At 45.5% G+C, this 16843-nt stretch overlaps 1 protein-coding gene and 1 long non-coding RNA gene across 2 annotated transcripts in view; one reads left to right on the forward strand and one right to left on the reverse strand.

Annotated features, from left to right (window-relative positions):
- Window positions 1-16749, forward strand: part of LOC307206611 — a 72314-nt gene extending 55565 nt beyond the window's left edge. The window contains exons 2-3 of the long non-coding RNA XR_013834415.1: window positions 15179-15563; window positions 16095-16749. This is a non-coding gene — a long non-coding RNA (uncharacterized lncRNA). The remainder of the gene's footprint in view (window positions 1-15178; window positions 15564-16094) is intronic.
- Window positions 3203-16825, reverse strand: TMEM205 (transmembrane protein 205). The gene is made up of 4 exons (XM_079959847.1): window positions 16758-16825; window positions 8986-9107; window positions 7706-7869; window positions 3203-3882 (listed from the first exon to the last, which is right to left on the reverse strand). Exons 2-4 carry the CDS (start codon window positions 9083-9085, stop codon window positions 3580-3582), a joined length of 567 nt encoding a protein of 188 aa, XP_079815973.1. The 5' UTR covers window positions 9086-9107; window positions 16758-16825; the 3' UTR covers window positions 3203-3579.
- Window positions 16826-16843: the final 18 nt, after the last annotated feature.

Consider the following 16843-nt stretch of genomic DNA (forward strand, 5'->3'; position numbering starts at 1 on the left):
CCCTACCTGCAACACGCAATACCTGGTGTGTTGGTTTTTGGTGCTCACCATCAACTGCCCCTAATGTAGGTGGACGCAAATTTTGGAAGTCTGACATTTTATCAGAAGCAGTGGTGAGTCTTTTTTCGGTTTTTAAACAAGCTCCGTGGCTGGAACAAGCATGGACTGACATTTAAGTGACCTCTATTTAGAGGACTTTCAGTAATTTTGTATTGTTAAAAATGCCTGCTAGCTCCAATTAAGTGTTGGAAGTGTAAAGAGAAAGAAGGCACATTTTATCATATGTGGTGGAATTGTAAAATAATCAAAAACTATTGGGAAATGATAAGAATGTTTAAGACAATGTTTCTTAAAAGACCAGAAGCCTTTTTGTTAGGCATTATAGGTCAAGACTTGCCAAAAGTGTGGAAAAAAACTATTTATATATGCTACAACAGTGGTTAGGATGTTACTAGCCCAAAGTTGGAAAGACAACAAGACACCAATGAAAGAAGAATGGCAAGAAAAACTGATGGAATACGCTGAAATGGCGAAGCTAACTGGAAAATTAAGAGAGAAGGACAATAGAGATTTCAAAAAGGACTGTGAACCATTTATGTTGTACTTACAAAAACACTGTAAAGAAGTGGACTCACCAGCAGAGTTTGAGTAAGCACTTGCAAATAAGAAAACAAGCATAAAAAGTGTAAGCGTAAGATGTAATAATAGGGAAAATAACAAAATGTAAGGGTAATTTGAAAAAGATGGTACAAAAATGATAAGAATATAACAATATTTAACTAAAAGATTACAAAATTAAGGTAGAATAGGACAGGCAGGAGAAGCAAATATTTAAAGAACCAGAATAAGAAGTTGAGGGAAGTCACGGGAGGGAGAGATTGGGATTTATATACTGCAATGCACTCTATGTGGGGCTACCTTTGAAGGTGACCAGTGAAGGCAGTGAAGGTCCTGTGTGAGTGCCTGGAGGCGGTTGGAGGATGGATGGCGGCTAACGGATTGAGGTTGAATCATGACAAGACAGAAGTACTGTTTTTGGGGGACAGGGGGCGAGTGGGTGTGGGGATTCCCTATTCCTGAATGGGGTAACTGTGTCCCTGAAGGACACAGCTGGGAGTCATTTTGGACTCACAGCTGTCCATGGAGGCGCAGGTCAATTCTGTGTCAAGGGGAGCTGTCTACCAGCTCCACCTGGTACGCAGGCTAAGACCCTACCTGCCTGCGGACTGTCTCAATTAATCCAGAATGCGGCAGCTAGACTGGTGACTGGGAGTGGCGGCCAGGACCACATAACACCGGTTCTGAGAGACCTGCACTGGCTCCCAGTATGTTTCCGAGCACAATTCAAAGTGTTGGTGCTGACCTTTAAAGCCCTAAAGGGCCTTGGCCCTGTATACCTGAAGGAGCATCTCCACCCCCATCATTCTGCCCGGACACTGAGGTCCAGCGCCGAGGGCCTTCTGGCGGTTCCCTCATTGCAAGAAGTGAGGCTACAGGGAACCAGACAGAGGGGCTTCTCGGTAGTGGCGCCCGCCCTGTGGAACTCCCAGCAGATGTCAAAGACATAAACAACTACCTAACATTCAGAAGACATCTTAAGGCAGCCCTGTTCAGGAACGTTTTTAATATGTAACGCTGTACTGTTTTTAACACTTGATTGGGAGCCGCCCAGAGTGGCTGGGGAAATTCAGCCAGATGGGCGGGGTATAAATAATAAATTATTATTATTATTATTATTATTATTATTATTATTATTATTATTATTTTAGTATTTTGTGATAATGATGTTTGTGTTGAATATAAAACTGTAAAACTTAATAATAACTATTTTTAAAAAATGGGTGCTAGGCAATCTGAGATGCAGAAATAGAAATGGCTTTTATTCCCAAGGTGGCTTTCACCTATGGAAGCTAAAGCTGTGAAAAGACCCAATATGGAGGTCAAATGGCCGAAGTACTGGGAAATATTAGAAAGAGATGGAGACAATTGGAGATTGCAGAGTATGGAGAAACTAAAAGATAAAGTGTGAGATTGGTTACATTATGCTCAGATTAAAGAGGCTTTTAAATTGGATAAAAAGTTAGGATTCCAGGTGGAAAAATCGAAACTGGAAACAGAACTGTTAGAACCTAAGACTAAGGTACTTTCAAGAATGTATAACTTGTTGCTGAGGTGGAATACACAGGATGAAACGGTTAAATCAGCTATGATAAAGTGGGCACAGGACATTGGGTATAACATCATGTTTGCTGACTGGGAAAAGTTATGGACCACCGGTATGAAGTTTACAGCATGTAATGCCTTGAAAGAAAGCATTATGAAAATTATATACAGGTGGTACATGACCCCAGTCAAGCTAGCAAAAATATATCACCTGTCAGACAATAAGTGTTGGAAATGTAAGGAAACTGAAGGAACGTTCTTCCACCTCTGGTGGACTTGCCCTAGGGTTAAGGTCTTCTGGGAAATGATATATAATGAGTTGAAAAAGGTATTTAAGTATACCTTCCCTAAGAAACCAGAGGCCTTCCTTTTGGGCATTGTTGGCCAGAGGGTGTTAAAGAATGATCGAACATTTTTTATGTATGCAACAACAGCAGCAAGGATACTCGTAGCTAAATATTGGAAAACTCAAGATTTGCCCACCCTGGAAGAATGGCAGATGCAACTGATGGACTACATGGAGTTGGCAGAAATGACTGGCAGAATCCGGGACCTGGGAGAAGAAGCAGTGGAGGAGGATTGGAAGAAATTTAAGGACTATTTACAAAAACATTGTAAACTATATGAGTGTTAAGAAGGATGAGAGATTCGAAAACAACAGGGCACCATAAAGATAGTTGAAAAGACTATGAGAATGAGTGAATTGTATGAGAGTAATAAATTTTGAATAACTACTATTTTAAAATTAGGCATTTAGGATTTTGACAAAAATATTCAAAGTTATGGATAAAATATTGGAATTCTGTATAATAAGAATGAAAATAAGGTGATAAGTTGCTGGCTAAAGTTTTATTAACCTGGAAAGTAGGAGCGAGAGACGTGAGGAAGTCCAAAAGGAAAAAAAAATGAAGAAAAGATGGCTATTACAAGATGTATAATTTCATGTTTGTTTTATTCTTTGTTTCTTTTTTGTTTATTATGTCTTTTCTTTTTTCTTTCTTTATTAACAAAATTCTTAATAAAATTAAAAAAAGAAAAAAAAAAGAAATGGCTTTTATTTATGCAAAAGTGTCCAAAACATGATCATAGAATCTTAAAGAGTTGGAAGGGACCTAGAGGTCTGGGCACTGAGGAATATGACCAAACAGGCTTTAGTCTAGATTGCAAAACAGATTATCCAATTCTGTCCTTCAGGGAGGGGGAAAATCTGGCTGTTTCGGGAGTGGGTAGTTTCCCCCACACCCATTCACTCCAATGAATTGATTTCTGGCCGCTGTCAAACTCCTTCTCTCCAAGTGGTCAATCAGCTCAGAATACAGGCTGTCATATTTGCTTCGAGAGAAAGTTCGGTTTTGTGCCTTAGAAAACAATCCTGGAGCGACGGCAGGAGTAGATGGGTAGAGCGCCCCCTGCAGTCTAAAGGCTGTCCAGCTGCAGTGCTAGGCATGCCAAATTCACCCCAGTGCAGAAGACGCCAGCCAGGTTGCAGAGAGAGGACAGGCCGTGGAACTTGAAGAACTTTTGGCGCAGGTTCTGGTACTTGGCATCCTTCTCCTTCAGAAGCTGGTAAGCCTCCCGCCGAGCCGACAGCCCCACCTCGTCCCCGAGGCCATGCTCCCTTTCAATCTCCTGCATCTTGAACATGGTCTTGGTGGTGACTTGGGAGAGCCAGGAAGCATTGGAAGCTGCCAGAACGAGGCCAATAAAAAAGGACACAATCTGCAGAGGAGACACAAGGTATACCATGACCTTTTTCTGGAATTCTGGGGTGAAAACAGGGTGGATAAAAATCAATTTTTAAAAAAATCAAGAAGATTTTTTTTATTTAATTCATTTTTTTTATTTAAATCAGATTTCTTAAAAATTTAAATTGCATTTTTAAATAAAATGCTTTTGGTCATGTCACAGGAAACAACGTGGAAGGTCAAATCCACCACGATAAGGAACAGATGGAACCCCTATCTTCAATGGATAAAAACTACTGGAACAAAAGACATTCGGTGGAAACTAAAGACGCTATGCCCATGGCTGAGAATAATAGTTTGAACCCTTCCAATGGATAATTGGGGGAGGGAGGGAAAGGAAAGAAATTGTATGGGAAATTTAAAATTGGAAGGAGATAATATAATGTATGTAAAAATCCCAAACTCAAATAAAACTTCAAAAAAGAAAGAAAGAAAGAAAACAAAAAATAAAAATAAAATGCTTTTGGAGGAAAAATCTTTCTATTTATGTTACATTATAGTCCAAAGGCTGTTCATCAGGAAATAAGGATTTGTTTAAGTTTTTCATGTGTGCTAAAACTCAGTCTAAGATTTTTTGTTTTAATTGTTTAACCACATCAGTTAACAAACATACATACATATGCTATAATGTTATTGCTTTAGTTAAATAAATTGTTTAAATTGTTCACAAGGAAATGATTAGCAGAAAAGTTGCCCAAATATAAACAGTTAATTTATTAAACCTCACAACAATTTCATAATTATCGTTCTGTGTATTTCTAATAGAATAACCCAGGCATGTACAACACGTCGATTGACTGGCGGAACCTGAGACTGATTATGGCCAATCGCAACGCTCCTGGTTTTTGACCCGGAAAGCTGTCTGTGGACAAACGCCGGCTTCCTCGGCCTGAAAGCGAGATGAGCGCCGCAACCCCCTAGTCACCTTTGACTGGACTTAACTGTCCAGGGGTCATTTACCTTTTACCTATGGCTCCTATCTGGTAGATCAAATAGTCCCACCTCCTGTCCTCTAAAAGGATAGGCTGTACTTCAGTGCCTTCTCAACAAAGAGATTCCATGAACAGGTTTTTCCAGAGCTGGATTGCTCACATTTCTTCCTGATGCGCTCGGGTTTAAGAAACGGGGAGGTAGCTGTTCATGAAACCTACTGTGTCTTAAGTATCTGCAGCACACAAGGTGAAAACTGCTCCTCTTCCTCGTCACACCAGCCTCCCAGATACAAAGGACTGCTTTCCTTGCTGGAATGTTGTATTTTGTTTCCCACCTTCCTCATATGACACAATGGTCTTTATGGTAAATGATGTTCTAAGATTGAATTACAAATATTTTTAAAATGTTTGGGGGTGGGCAGAGGTTTGTGTAGCAGCAGGGTTGAATAAAGAGGAGTAGATCTTGGGTTCCTTTATACAGTTGTACCTCGGGTTACATACGCTTCAGATTACAGATGCTTCAGGTTACAGACTCCGCTAACCCAGAAACAGTACCTCGGGTTAAGAACTTTGCTTCAGGATGAGAACAAAAATTGCGCAGTGGCGGCGCAGCGGCCCCATTAGCTAAAGTGGTGCTTCAGGTTAAGAACAGTTTCAGGTTAAGAATGGACCTCCGGAACGAATTAAGTACGTAACCAGAGGTACCACTGTAAATATAAAACTTCTGAATGTGTTGTGATTGCCTTAGGCGAGGGGTCGCCAAGCTAAGGCCCATGGGCCACCAGCCGCCGTTGTTGTTGTTTAGTCGTTTAGTCGTGTCCGACTCTTCGTGACCCCATGGACCAGAGCACGCCAGGCACTTCTGTCTTCCACTGCCTCCAGCAGTTTGGTCAGACTTCAAGAACACCGTCCAACCATCTCGTCCTCTGTCGTCCCCTTCTCCTTGTGCCCTCCATCTTTCCCAACATCAGGGTCTTTTCCAGGGAGTCTTCTCTTCTCATGAGGTGGCCAAAGTCTTGGAGCCTCAGCTTCAGGATCTGCCCTTCCAGTGAGCACTCAGGGCTGATTTCCTTAAGAATGGATAGGTTTGAACTTCTTGCAGTCCATGGGACTCTCAAGAGTCTCCTCCAGCACCATAATTCCAAAGCATCAATTCTTTGGCGATCAGCCTTCTTTATGGTCCAGCTCTCACTTCCATACATCACTACTGGGAAAACCATGGTTTTAACTATACGGACCTTTGTTGGCAAGGTGATGTCTCTGCTTTTTAAGATACTGTCTAGGTTTGCCATCGCCTTTCGTCCAAGGAGCAGGCGTCTCTTAATTTCGTGACTGCTGTCACCACAAGCGGCCCTGGGGGTTGTTTAACCGGCCCACGAGACGACCCCGACTGCCCGCTCGGCAAGTCCCAACATGCTGCGCTAAATCGGCGCAGCACAGCACAGGGACTTGCTTCCGCGGTGCCGCAAATCACATCCGCACAGACACCGGAAATCGCGGGCGCGATCTGGCCCACAGAGGGATCTCCGCTGGAGTGAACTGGCCCAGGCGAGGTAAACCTTGCTGACCCCTGCCTTAGGCCTAAGCCTACCTGTGCTGCGATGGAACTAGGGAGGCAGGAAGAACACGGGGAAATCATGCAAAGGATCTTGGGACAGAAAGGCCTTGAAAGGTGAGGGAAATTCCATACAAAATACAAAGGAAGGAAAGAGGAGGTCTTAGAATCATAGAATCATAGAGTTGGAAGAGACCACAAGGGCCATCGAGTCCAACCCCCTGCCAAGCAGGAAACACCATCAGAGCACTCCTGATATATGGTTGTCAAGCCTCTGCTTAAAGACCTCCAAAGAAGGAGACTCCACCACACTCCTTGGCAGCAAATTCCACTGTCAAACAGCTCTTACTGTCAGGAAGTTCTTCCTAATTTTTAGGTGGAATCTTCTTTCTTGTAGTTTGGAACCATTGCTCCGTGTCCGCTTCTCTGGAGCAGCAAAAAACAACCTTTCTCCCTCCTCTATGTGACATCCTTTTATATATTTGAACATGGCTATCATATCACCCCTTAACCTCCTCTTCTCCAGGCTAAACATGCCCAGCTCCCCTAGCCGTTCCTCATAAGGCATCGTTTCCAGGCCTTTGACCATTTTGGTTGCCCTCCTCTGGACACGTTCCAGTTTGTCAGTGTCCTTCTTGAACTGTGGTGCCCAGAACTGGACTTCTTCTAAGAGACACAAATTGAACAGTAAAGCGGCTAGGCTTATTCCACAGAGGAAAGAATTTTTGCAGCATCAACACTGGCTTGTAGGTTTGGGGGGCTCACATCTTCAAACTGCAGGTGTCATGTGTGGGTGCAGGAGCCAGGCCACTGTGACCAATAGGACTCTGCAGGACTGGGGCCTTCCTAAGTTTGTTCTGAAGAGGCAAGGCGAGGCCGATTGGTAACTCACAGCACCTGGTGGCAAGAGCTGGGAAGAGATATAAGGTCAGCGCTTTCCCTTCAGCTCTTTGCCACAGCAACACGTTCCCTGCCTTGCTGTGTCTGACTCCTTGCTTCTTGATCCTCAGACCCTTGACTTCGTGACTCCTTGCTTCCTTACCTTCTGACCCTTGGCTTCTTGACTCCCGGCTCTCTGACCCTCAGACTCTTGACTTCCTGAGTCCTGGCTTCTGGACTCCCGTCCCTGCTCCCACCCCATCTTGCCCCTGTTCCCGACATCCCCAGCCGGGACTTCGATCGCCCATGAACCGGACTGTGACAGAAGGTCCATAGTTGATGATCTCAAGAAGCTACATGAAGGAGCACCTCCTGCACACAGGCCCCAGACGAAAAGCTGCAAGATTTGTAGATGACCGGTTGGTACCTACCTGGACTGTATCCCAGGCGCTGAGAAGCTCCCGCGGGTGGTACGAAGCGAAGATGACCAGGTTCAGGAAGGTGCAGCCAAGCAGGGTGTAGAAATAGAAAGGAAACAGCTTGCTTTGCACCAGGCCAAAGGTATGGCGGCTCACACCCCGGAAGAGAACAAACCCTGTGCAGGTGAGAGAAGGGAGTGGGTTACAGCAGGTGAAGGGCTCGTCCACACTTCCAATTGTCCCGTGCTCGGAGACCACAGGTCTTCACTTGTCCTGTGCTTTTCTATGCAGGTGTCTGAGGGATTTTGCCTTTGCCTCGTTGCTTGCCTCTTTGCTTGTTTAGGTTTGATGAGGCCCTAAGCTACTGAAGGTAATGGGACCCTTTAAATGTCCAGCTGTCAACAACAAATTCTCACTGTTTTTTGTGTTGAATATATGCTATATGGTAATTTATGGACCTAATAGGTATCTAAAGCCATTTGCGCATAACAAAATATGTATTTTATCAAAGTAATTGTTGAACTGAAATACAATTAAGAAGCATATTAATAGTGAAATAATTATTAAGCTCTAACTTAAAATGATTTTCTATTCATAACAAACTTAGTAATGCTAACACATTGGCATTTGGCAATAACAAAAGTTCCTTTACAAACATAATTTGCAAAGACTCATAATCTAGTCTCTAGAATCTTGCTATAACATTAAATTATAATAGGTGTAAATATACGATGCAAACTACTAATAATTCTAAATAGCAGAATGTAGGCACCCTATACTGTATATAGAAATGAGCAAACCAGTGATATTTTAGGGAGCAGGCTAGCAGGCGGGGCCCATGACTTACATCATAGGAGCCTACACAACACAAAACACTGTTGCTGTATGTAGGTTTTATTTTATTTGTTTGTTATTTTATATTTTGGAAATGTACACCCAGTTTTTTTCCTTTAATTTTTTTGGGGGGCCCCAAGAGAGTGGGGCCCTAAGTTATAGCTTGTTTAGCTTATACGTAAATCCGGCACTGGGCAAAGCAGCAGGGCAAACAAAGGTGTGAATAAGCCCTGAGTTCTGGAAGTGAGAAGCAATGGGCACAACAGAATCTGAAACGAATGCATTACAGCAGCCTTCTCCAGCAGCTGCGTTATAGTCCAAAGTATTTGGAGGGCACCAGGTTAAGAAGGGCTGCACTGGAGAAAAGGATCCGAGGAGCACATACCATTTCCTCCCCGGGCAGGCTAAAAATCCAAGTAAGCTTTGTCCCACCCCCACCCCACCCTGGGGAAACGTACCTGAAATAAAGGTAACCCATATCTGCATCCCCCAGGCTGTGGAGAGCACAAAAAGCTGGATGATTTTGACATAGCTGCTCGGCTCCCCCTCTGTTGCCATCTCTGCGGTAAGAGACCTAAGACTGGGCAGAGAGAAACGAAGATAATTGTGATAATTATAATAATAATTTATTATTTATACCCCACACATCCGGCTGGGTTTCTCCAGCCACTCTGGGCAGCTCCCAACAGAACACTAAAAACACAATAAAATATCAAACATAAAAAACTTCCCTAAACAGGGATGCCTTCAGATGCCTTCTAAAAGTCAGAGAGTTGTTTATTTCCTTGACATCTGCTGGGAGGGCGTTCCACAGGGCAGGTACCACTACCGAGAAGGCCCTCTGCCTGGTTCCCTGTAACCTCACCTCTCTCAGTGAGGGAACTGCCAGAAGGCCCTTGGAGCTGGACCTCAGTGTCCGGGCTGAACGATGGGGGTGGAGACACTCCTTCAGGAATGAGAACAGCAGTACAGTGGTACCTCTGGTTAAGAACTTAATTCGTTCTGGAGGTCCGTTCTTAACCTGAAACTGTTCTTAACCTGAGGCACCACTTTAGCTAATGGGGCCTCCCGCTGCCATGCGATTTCTGTTCTCATCGTGCGGTAAAGTTCTTAACCTGAGGTACTACTTCAGGGTTAGTGGAGTCTGTATCCTGAAGTGTCTGTAATCCGAGGTACCACTGTAATGAATAGGACATACAGACTTTCTCCTATCTCTCTCTCTGTGTTTTATGGTGATCACAGCAGTCTACCCTGGGAACTTGGCTGACCTTAGCCTCGTCACAGAAGGATGGCAGTCAGCTCCAGAAATTAACAGGGTCAGAAATACTCAAAAGAACTCGGGACACGGAACCTCAAGAAACATCTAGAAAGGGATTCTGACAAGTCTCAATCAGCCTAACATAATGGTGTCAGAGGCAGAATGCCTGTGCATATCCGCTGCGATGAGCCACAGGGAAGGAGAGGGCACTTGTATCCACGCCCTGTTTATGCGTACCCCACAAGCATTTGGTTGGTCCATGCAAGAACAAGAAACTTGGGCTAGAGGGAGCTCTTGCCTGGATCCTGCAGGCTCTTCTCGTCTTCTTAACGCCGTTGCCATGGATGGAAATGAGGGAAGCAGGGAACAGGTCAGTTCAACAGGGCAGCCTTATGCATTGTGACAGTTTTCACAGATATTAGCACAGTGCCCTTCATCTTTCTCTTCAGCCCCAGTTCGAAGACAGCAGGAAACTCTTACTCAGACGACTCCTTTGCTCTCTGGCAAGATGAGCCGTAATCAGTATAAAGTTGTTGTGCTCTGAAAGTGCACTGTTCTATGTGCTATGGCATGCCAAGATAGCGGGATATGGTTAGTTGCAACACAGGAAATACCCCATGAATCAGATCACAAGAGCTTAAAAATATATACACAATTCCTGATAAGAGAGCAAGATGAGCAGAGACTACTATGGGTATATAATTGGTTGGGTTGCATATCAAGACTATCCAAGGAATCAGCAACAGTGCAGAAGTTCTTTCAATATTTTGGTTAATTATTGGAACTGTTTTTCTCTTCGTTTATTTTATTTTCAACACGTTGGCTCGAAGAACAGATGTTTCTGTTTTTGTATGTTTTACTGAGCTGTGAATCATGTATTGTAACGGCACTGGAAATGAAATCATCCGCTCACATCATGCTAACAGTATTAAAAATCATTAGCATTTGAAAAACAAACGCTCAGAAGGCCTGGGTAAGTTTCTACTGCCTTCCCCACACTGTTCCAAACAGCAGCTGGCAGAAGGTGATAAGACGAGATGGGAGAGGCAGGCCCCACACAGGAGTCACGTGCAAAGCGATCTGTTCTTGTGTTTACTGAAAGCAGTTGTGCTACAGCGATCAAGTTTGAATTTCACCTCTGCCACGATCTCGCCAGGTGGTCTTAGGCAAGCTCCCCACCCCACCCCCAGCCTCAGTCCCCTTCCACCATCCAGCATTCAAAATGTGCCAGGTGCATTCTGCACTTGGCTATTGCCCATTTGTGACCAAGTGAGGATGCCAGGGAGCCAAGATGGCTCCTGACGTCTCCACCATCTGGAGCTATGCATGCCTGGGGATCCTTGGATCTTGACTGTTTTCACACACTAGCAACACATCCTGTAGAATTCTGTCTGTGATATTTCATCTGTACAATTGGAATGAATGTCGGGAACCAAAAAGTTGTTATCGAAATGACGACTTTTGAACCACCTGGCCCCCCAATGGTAACTAGCCATTGTGTTTTGGTGACAGTAACCCTGGTTTTAAGGAGCCATTATATCTGAATTTCTTTTTTTGTATATAATTTTTATTGAATTTTCTGTTTTACAATTTAGAGTACTCATTTTTATAACCTTAAGATATCTACGACTTCCCTTCTCTCTCCATGGTTCATTTTACTTATCATAAATCCCTGCATATTTACAAAAACTATACCATTCACTATTCCATTATTGCATCCTTCAAAACTTACTTACACTGTTGAATTTATCTTAATGCTGCCAGCGTTTTCAGCTGTACACAATTATTTCCCATATATTCAGTAAACGTTTTCCAATCTTCTTCCAATGTTCTTCTTGTTCTCTTATTCTATATGTTAGGTCTGCAAGCTGCGCATAGTCTGTCAACTTAAGTTGCCATTCTTCTTTGGTTGGGACCTCGCTTGTTTTCCATTTTTGGGCTAACAAAACACGGGCCGCAGTGGTGGCATACATAAATGACCTTTTTTGACACCTGGGAATTTCAGTCTAAATTATCCCCAACAGAAAGGACTCTGGGGTTTTTGGGGGGGAAAAGTACTTTTAAACACTTTTTTTCATTATGGATCATTTCACAATACTCTTTTACCCTTTTATAAGTCCACCACATATGAAAGAACGTTCCCTTATTATATCTTAATTTCTAACACTGACCCCATCCATGGAATGGGGATCATAAGACTAACTTACTTGACAATATGGGAGATGTGAAGTACTTTGAATACTCGAAAGTAGAGCAGGCGCAAGGCATTTTGCAGACCCTGACCATGCTATGCTCCTGAACTGGTTGGGAGTCAGAAGGCATTGTTTTACGGTCGTTCCACTCATACCTGCATGGCTGGCCTCAGAAAACAAGGTGCCACAAACAAGGTGTTTTGTCTCCCGTGCCACTATATGAAGTCACTGGGACCAGCCATCAGGAGGTTTGGGGAATAGTGTCACCCGTGTGTGCTGATGACACCCAGCTCTAGTGGTAGCCTCACATTTAGACTACTGTAATGTGTGCTTTGTGGGGCTTCCCTTGTGGCTGTTCTGGAGAGTCTGCAGCTGGCACAGAATGCCGCAACCTAGCTGGTAAGCAGAGCCCATTATCGATCACCTATTACACCAACATTACAGGATCTGTCACAGTGGCCGGCTCTTAACCACCAATCCAGTCTTAAGATCCTGGACGTGGGTGGTGCTGTGGGTTAAACCACAGAGCCTAGGACTTGCCGATCAGAAAGTCAGCAGTTCAAATCCCCACAATGGGGTGAGCTCCCGTTGTTTGGTCCCTGCTCCTGCCAACCTAGCAGTTTGAAAGCATGTCAAAATGCAAGTAGCTAAATAGGTATCACTCCGGCAGGAAGGTAAACAGCGTTTCCATGCTCTGCTCTGGTTCGCCAGAAGCGGCTTAGTCATGCTGGCCACACGCCCCGGAAGCTGTACGCCGGCTCCCTCGGCCAATAAAGCGAGATGAGAACCGCAACCACAGAGTCGGCCATGACTGGACCTAATGGTCAGGGGTCCCTTTACCTTTCCCCTCATATAAAGCCTTCTTACCCCAAACAGGCAGTTACCCTCCTCCCCTCCATTGTAAGGGCATGTAGCTGAACAAGTGGTTCTACCACAGCTGGATGATTGGGGTAAAACAGTGTTCGAAACTCCCATTCTAGGCGCATTTTGCGACAGGGAATTTCATGAGCGCGAGCAATTTCTGAGCTCTGGGTGCAGTACTGCGCCTAAGATTTCAGAGTAAAACTGCGGAGTGGAAGGAAAGGACAATTTTCTGCCTCCCCACTTCCAGCTACTCTCTGAAGACCGGAGAAGAGACCCTCTTAAGAATATTGGGGGGACGGGAAGGACTGGACCATGTAAAAAATGAAGTTAATATTTTAGCTGCAGTTTGTTCATTTCCAGCTTTGTGTTCTCGTTATAAAAAAGCACGCCTTGACATTCCGTTGCTGCAGCCATAACCTAAGTTTAAGGTACCATTTAGCTCCTAGCTTTCATGTCTCAGTCTCTAACCCTAGGGTAACATGGAGGCAGGCCTTTTCTGTGGTGGCCCCAATGCTGTGGAATAGTCTCCCTGCTGAAATGCGAGAGGCCCCATCAGTTCTGTCTGAAAGAAGACATAGCGCTTCGGACAAGCATTACCCTCACCTCGTGCACGAACCTCCTGTCTTAATTGTTTTAACCACTTGTTTTAAATTGTTCTAATTGTTACATCGTATGATAATGGCCTAGTGATGTATGGAAGTGAGAGCTGGACCATAAAGAAGGCTGATCGCCGAAGAATTGATGCTTTGGAATTATGGTGCTGGAGGAGACTCTTGAGAGTCCCATGGACTGCAAGAAGTTCAAACCTATCCATTCTGAAGGAAATCAGCCCTGAGTGCTCACTGGAAGGGCAGATCCTGAAGCTGAGGCTCCAAGACTTTGGCCACCTCATGAGAAGAGAAGACTCCCTGGAAAAGACCCTGATGTTGGGAAAGATGGAGGGCACAAGGAGAAGGGGACGACAGAGGACGAGATGGTTGGACAGTGTTCTTGAAGCTACAAACATGAGTCTGACCAAACTGCGGGAGGCAGTGGAAGACAGGAGTGCCTGGCGTGCTCTGGTCCATGGGGTCACGAAGAGTCGGACACGACTAAACAACAAATGATAATGGCCTACCCTACTTTTTAACGAAGGGTGCTTATTTTAACGAATTAGTTTTATTGTGCATTTGAATTATGTGCTGCTCTATTTTTTTGTAACTGCTTTTATAGTAAACCTCTTAGGAGCCATTTGGGCAGGTAAGCCTTATATAAGATCCATTATCAAGACAGTGTTCCACCTGTCCCATTCAATATACTGGTGTATCCTGGAGGGACACACAAGGGAGGGAAGCAGTCCAGCTTAATGGCCATGCCATGTGGCACATGCCACTCTGCCCAACAATCCACCCTTGCTCCCCTGCCCCCCAAGGCAGCCACCTAACTCAACCTCATGGGAGTCGGGCTCTGCCAAAAGCACAACACAAATGCTATGTATTAAGCAAGCCTGACTGAGTTTCACGTGACTCCCTCCCAACAGCCCACACTGCCTCCAAAAGCCTTTGCTCTTTTCTCCTAAGGGAGGTCTGGATGGTGCCCAAAATGCAGTTCTGTAGAATCCCAGGATTCCGCAATTGCTTTTCCATTTCAAAACAAAACAAAAACACCACTGGATGTCAGCCAGAGCTGTTCCATTCCCAGCTCAAAAACCGTACGTTTAACTCCAAAGTCACATCTGTTGTGTTGAAGGAAAGCGAGCAGTATGCCTTTTGAAAGCACATTTTCCTTCTCAAATAACGCAGACACAACCTTAGTTGTTAATTCCCAGCAATCCTTAACAAACTACAGTGGTACCTCGTGTTACATATGCTTCAGGTTACATACGCTTCAGGTTACAGACTCCGCTAACCCAGAAATAGTACCTCGGGTTAAGAACTTTGCTTCAGGATGAGAACAGCAATCGTGCTCCAGCGGCGCGGCGGCAGCAGGAGGCCCCATTAGCTAAAGTGGTGCTTCAGGTTAAGAACAGTTTCAGGTTAAGAACAGACCTTCAGAACAAATTAAGTTCTTAACCCGAGGTACCACTGTACAGTTCACAGAATCCTCTGAGGCGAAGCATGTGCTTTGAAGTGTGTACACCATGGGTAGGCAAACTAAGGCCCAGGGGCCAGATCCGGCCTAATCGCCCTCTGAATCCGGCCCAATCGCCCTCTGAATCCGTCCCACGGACGGTCTGAGAATCAGTGTGCTTTTACATGAGTAGAATGTGTCCTTTTATTTAAAATGCATCTCTGCGTTATTTGTGGGGCACAGAAATTCATTCATTCTCCCCCCCAATATAATCTGGCCCTCCATAAGGTCTGAGGGGCAGTGGACCGGCCCCCTGCTGAAAAAGTTTGCTGACTCCTGGTTTACACAAACCTTGCTGTCTGGCGGGGGGTGAAGAGGCCGACAGCCCCAGGGTTATAGAAGTCTGCTGGAATGGAGCCCATGGATTCTGGCTGGCTGCTCCCTTCTGGCCTTCCCCACCCAAGGGTGCTATGTTTCCTGTGCTGGGTGCATGGCGGTGAGTGGGGCGGAAGGGATGGGGATAAAGTCCAAACGCAGAGGGCAGACACTTTCCTGCATGCCAGGAGCACAAAGGAAGGTGGTGGGCTGGCAGGTGGGAACATAGGAGCCAACTCCTAGGGGCTGGTGTGTCTTCGCCCCCCCAAAAAAGTTAATGGACACTGCCATTCAAATGGTGTGTGTGTGCTATGTTATGTGATCAATTCTGAGATGATTACCTACTGTTCCCCAATATTTTATTCAAGTTAACACCCCCTTGTGGGAGGTTGCCAACTCATTCTATAGCAGTAAACGAAATGGGGTTAAGACCCGCTTTTGCTGTATTTCTTCTTGTATTTTAATCTTGTTTTTAAGTTGTATTCATTCAACTTGTTTTTATTATTGCTTGTTAGCCGCCCTGAGCCCGGCCTTGGCTGGGGAGGGCGGGGTATAAATAAAATTTATTATTATTATTATTGCAGTGGTACCTCGGGTTAAGTACTTAATTCGTTCCGGAGGTCTATTCTTAACCTGAAACGGTTCTTAACCTGAAGCACCACTTTAGCTAATGGGGCCTCCTGCTGCCGCCGCACTGCCGGAGCCCAATTTCTGTTCTTATCCTGAAGCAAAGTTCTTAACCCGATGTAATATTTCTGGGTTAGCAGAGTCTGTATGTAACCTGAAGCGTATGTAACCCGAGGTACCACTGTATTGCCACCACGAACAGGAGGCGCCAGTAGCCGTCCGGTCGTTACGAAACCCAGCTCGTGTCAGCGGAGGCAAGATCCTGCTATTTCAGCGAGGCTTACTCCAGAGAAAGCGCAAACAACACAACACCAGGACGGCAGCTCAAGCCTCTGGCGATATTTGCAAGAAAGACGCGTGTCGAGCGTTGAAAGGAAGCGGGTCGGGCTGCTGAGCCGCGGGAGTAAGAAATGCAAGGGGGGGGGGTGTCTGTTGGAAAACCCTTCCCACCCCCGCACCCCTACAAGAGGTGGGGGGCAGGGGTGCCAACTTGAATTAAATGAAATATTGGGGCGGCCCAGTTAAATCCCGCCCCGCACAATCGATCTCAAGACGAGGTGCAGCCCCCTCCAATTTTTTATATGGGGGTGTGCGTGCAAAGACCCTTCGGCCCCTAGAACTGGCTCCTCTGAGTGGAGGGGAGAGAGGGAAAGGGGGCTTCCATGCTCCTGCAACCCCGGTCCCAACAGTAGTATTTGCATCGGAAGGAGGTGGGAGGGAAATCGGGGGTGGGGTCGTTGGAACTCCCCGCCACCCCCTGAAAAAAAAAGAAGACGGGGTGAGCTAGGAAAAGGGGGGCTTCGATGCTCCTGCACCCCCGCCCCGTCCCCTTACACGCCGGACCGCGAGATCGCGCCTCCCCTACCTGATGCGCTTCTTCCGCCCTCGCGGCCGAGCTCCTCCGCAGCGCCTTAAGCAAGACCCCGCCCACGGAGGCGGGTCGCATTGGGG

This window comes from Podarcis cretensis (genome assembly GCF_951804945.1).
Source record: "Podarcis cretensis genome assembly, chromosome: 17".
Classification (NCBI taxonomy): Eukaryota; Metazoa; Chordata; class Lepidosauria; order Squamata; family Lacertidae; genus Podarcis; species Podarcis cretensis.

What these genes read in the sequence shown, in the direction of transcription:
- TMEM205 (XM_079959847.1), bottom strand. Translation starts at nt 9,085, where the DNA reads ATGGCAACAGAGGGGGAGCCGAGCAGCTATGTCAAAATCATCCAGCTT. An exon ending in ATGGGTTACCTTTATTTCAG is followed by an intron (nt 7,870 to 8,985) that starts GTACGTTTCCCC and finishes TCACCTGCACAG; the next exon opens with GGTTTGTTCTCTTCCGGGGT. An exon ending in GCGCCTGGGATACAGTCCAG is followed by an intron (nt 3,883 to 7,705) that starts GTAGGTACCAAC and finishes TCTCCTCTGCAG; the next exon opens with ATTGTGTCCTTTTTTATTGG.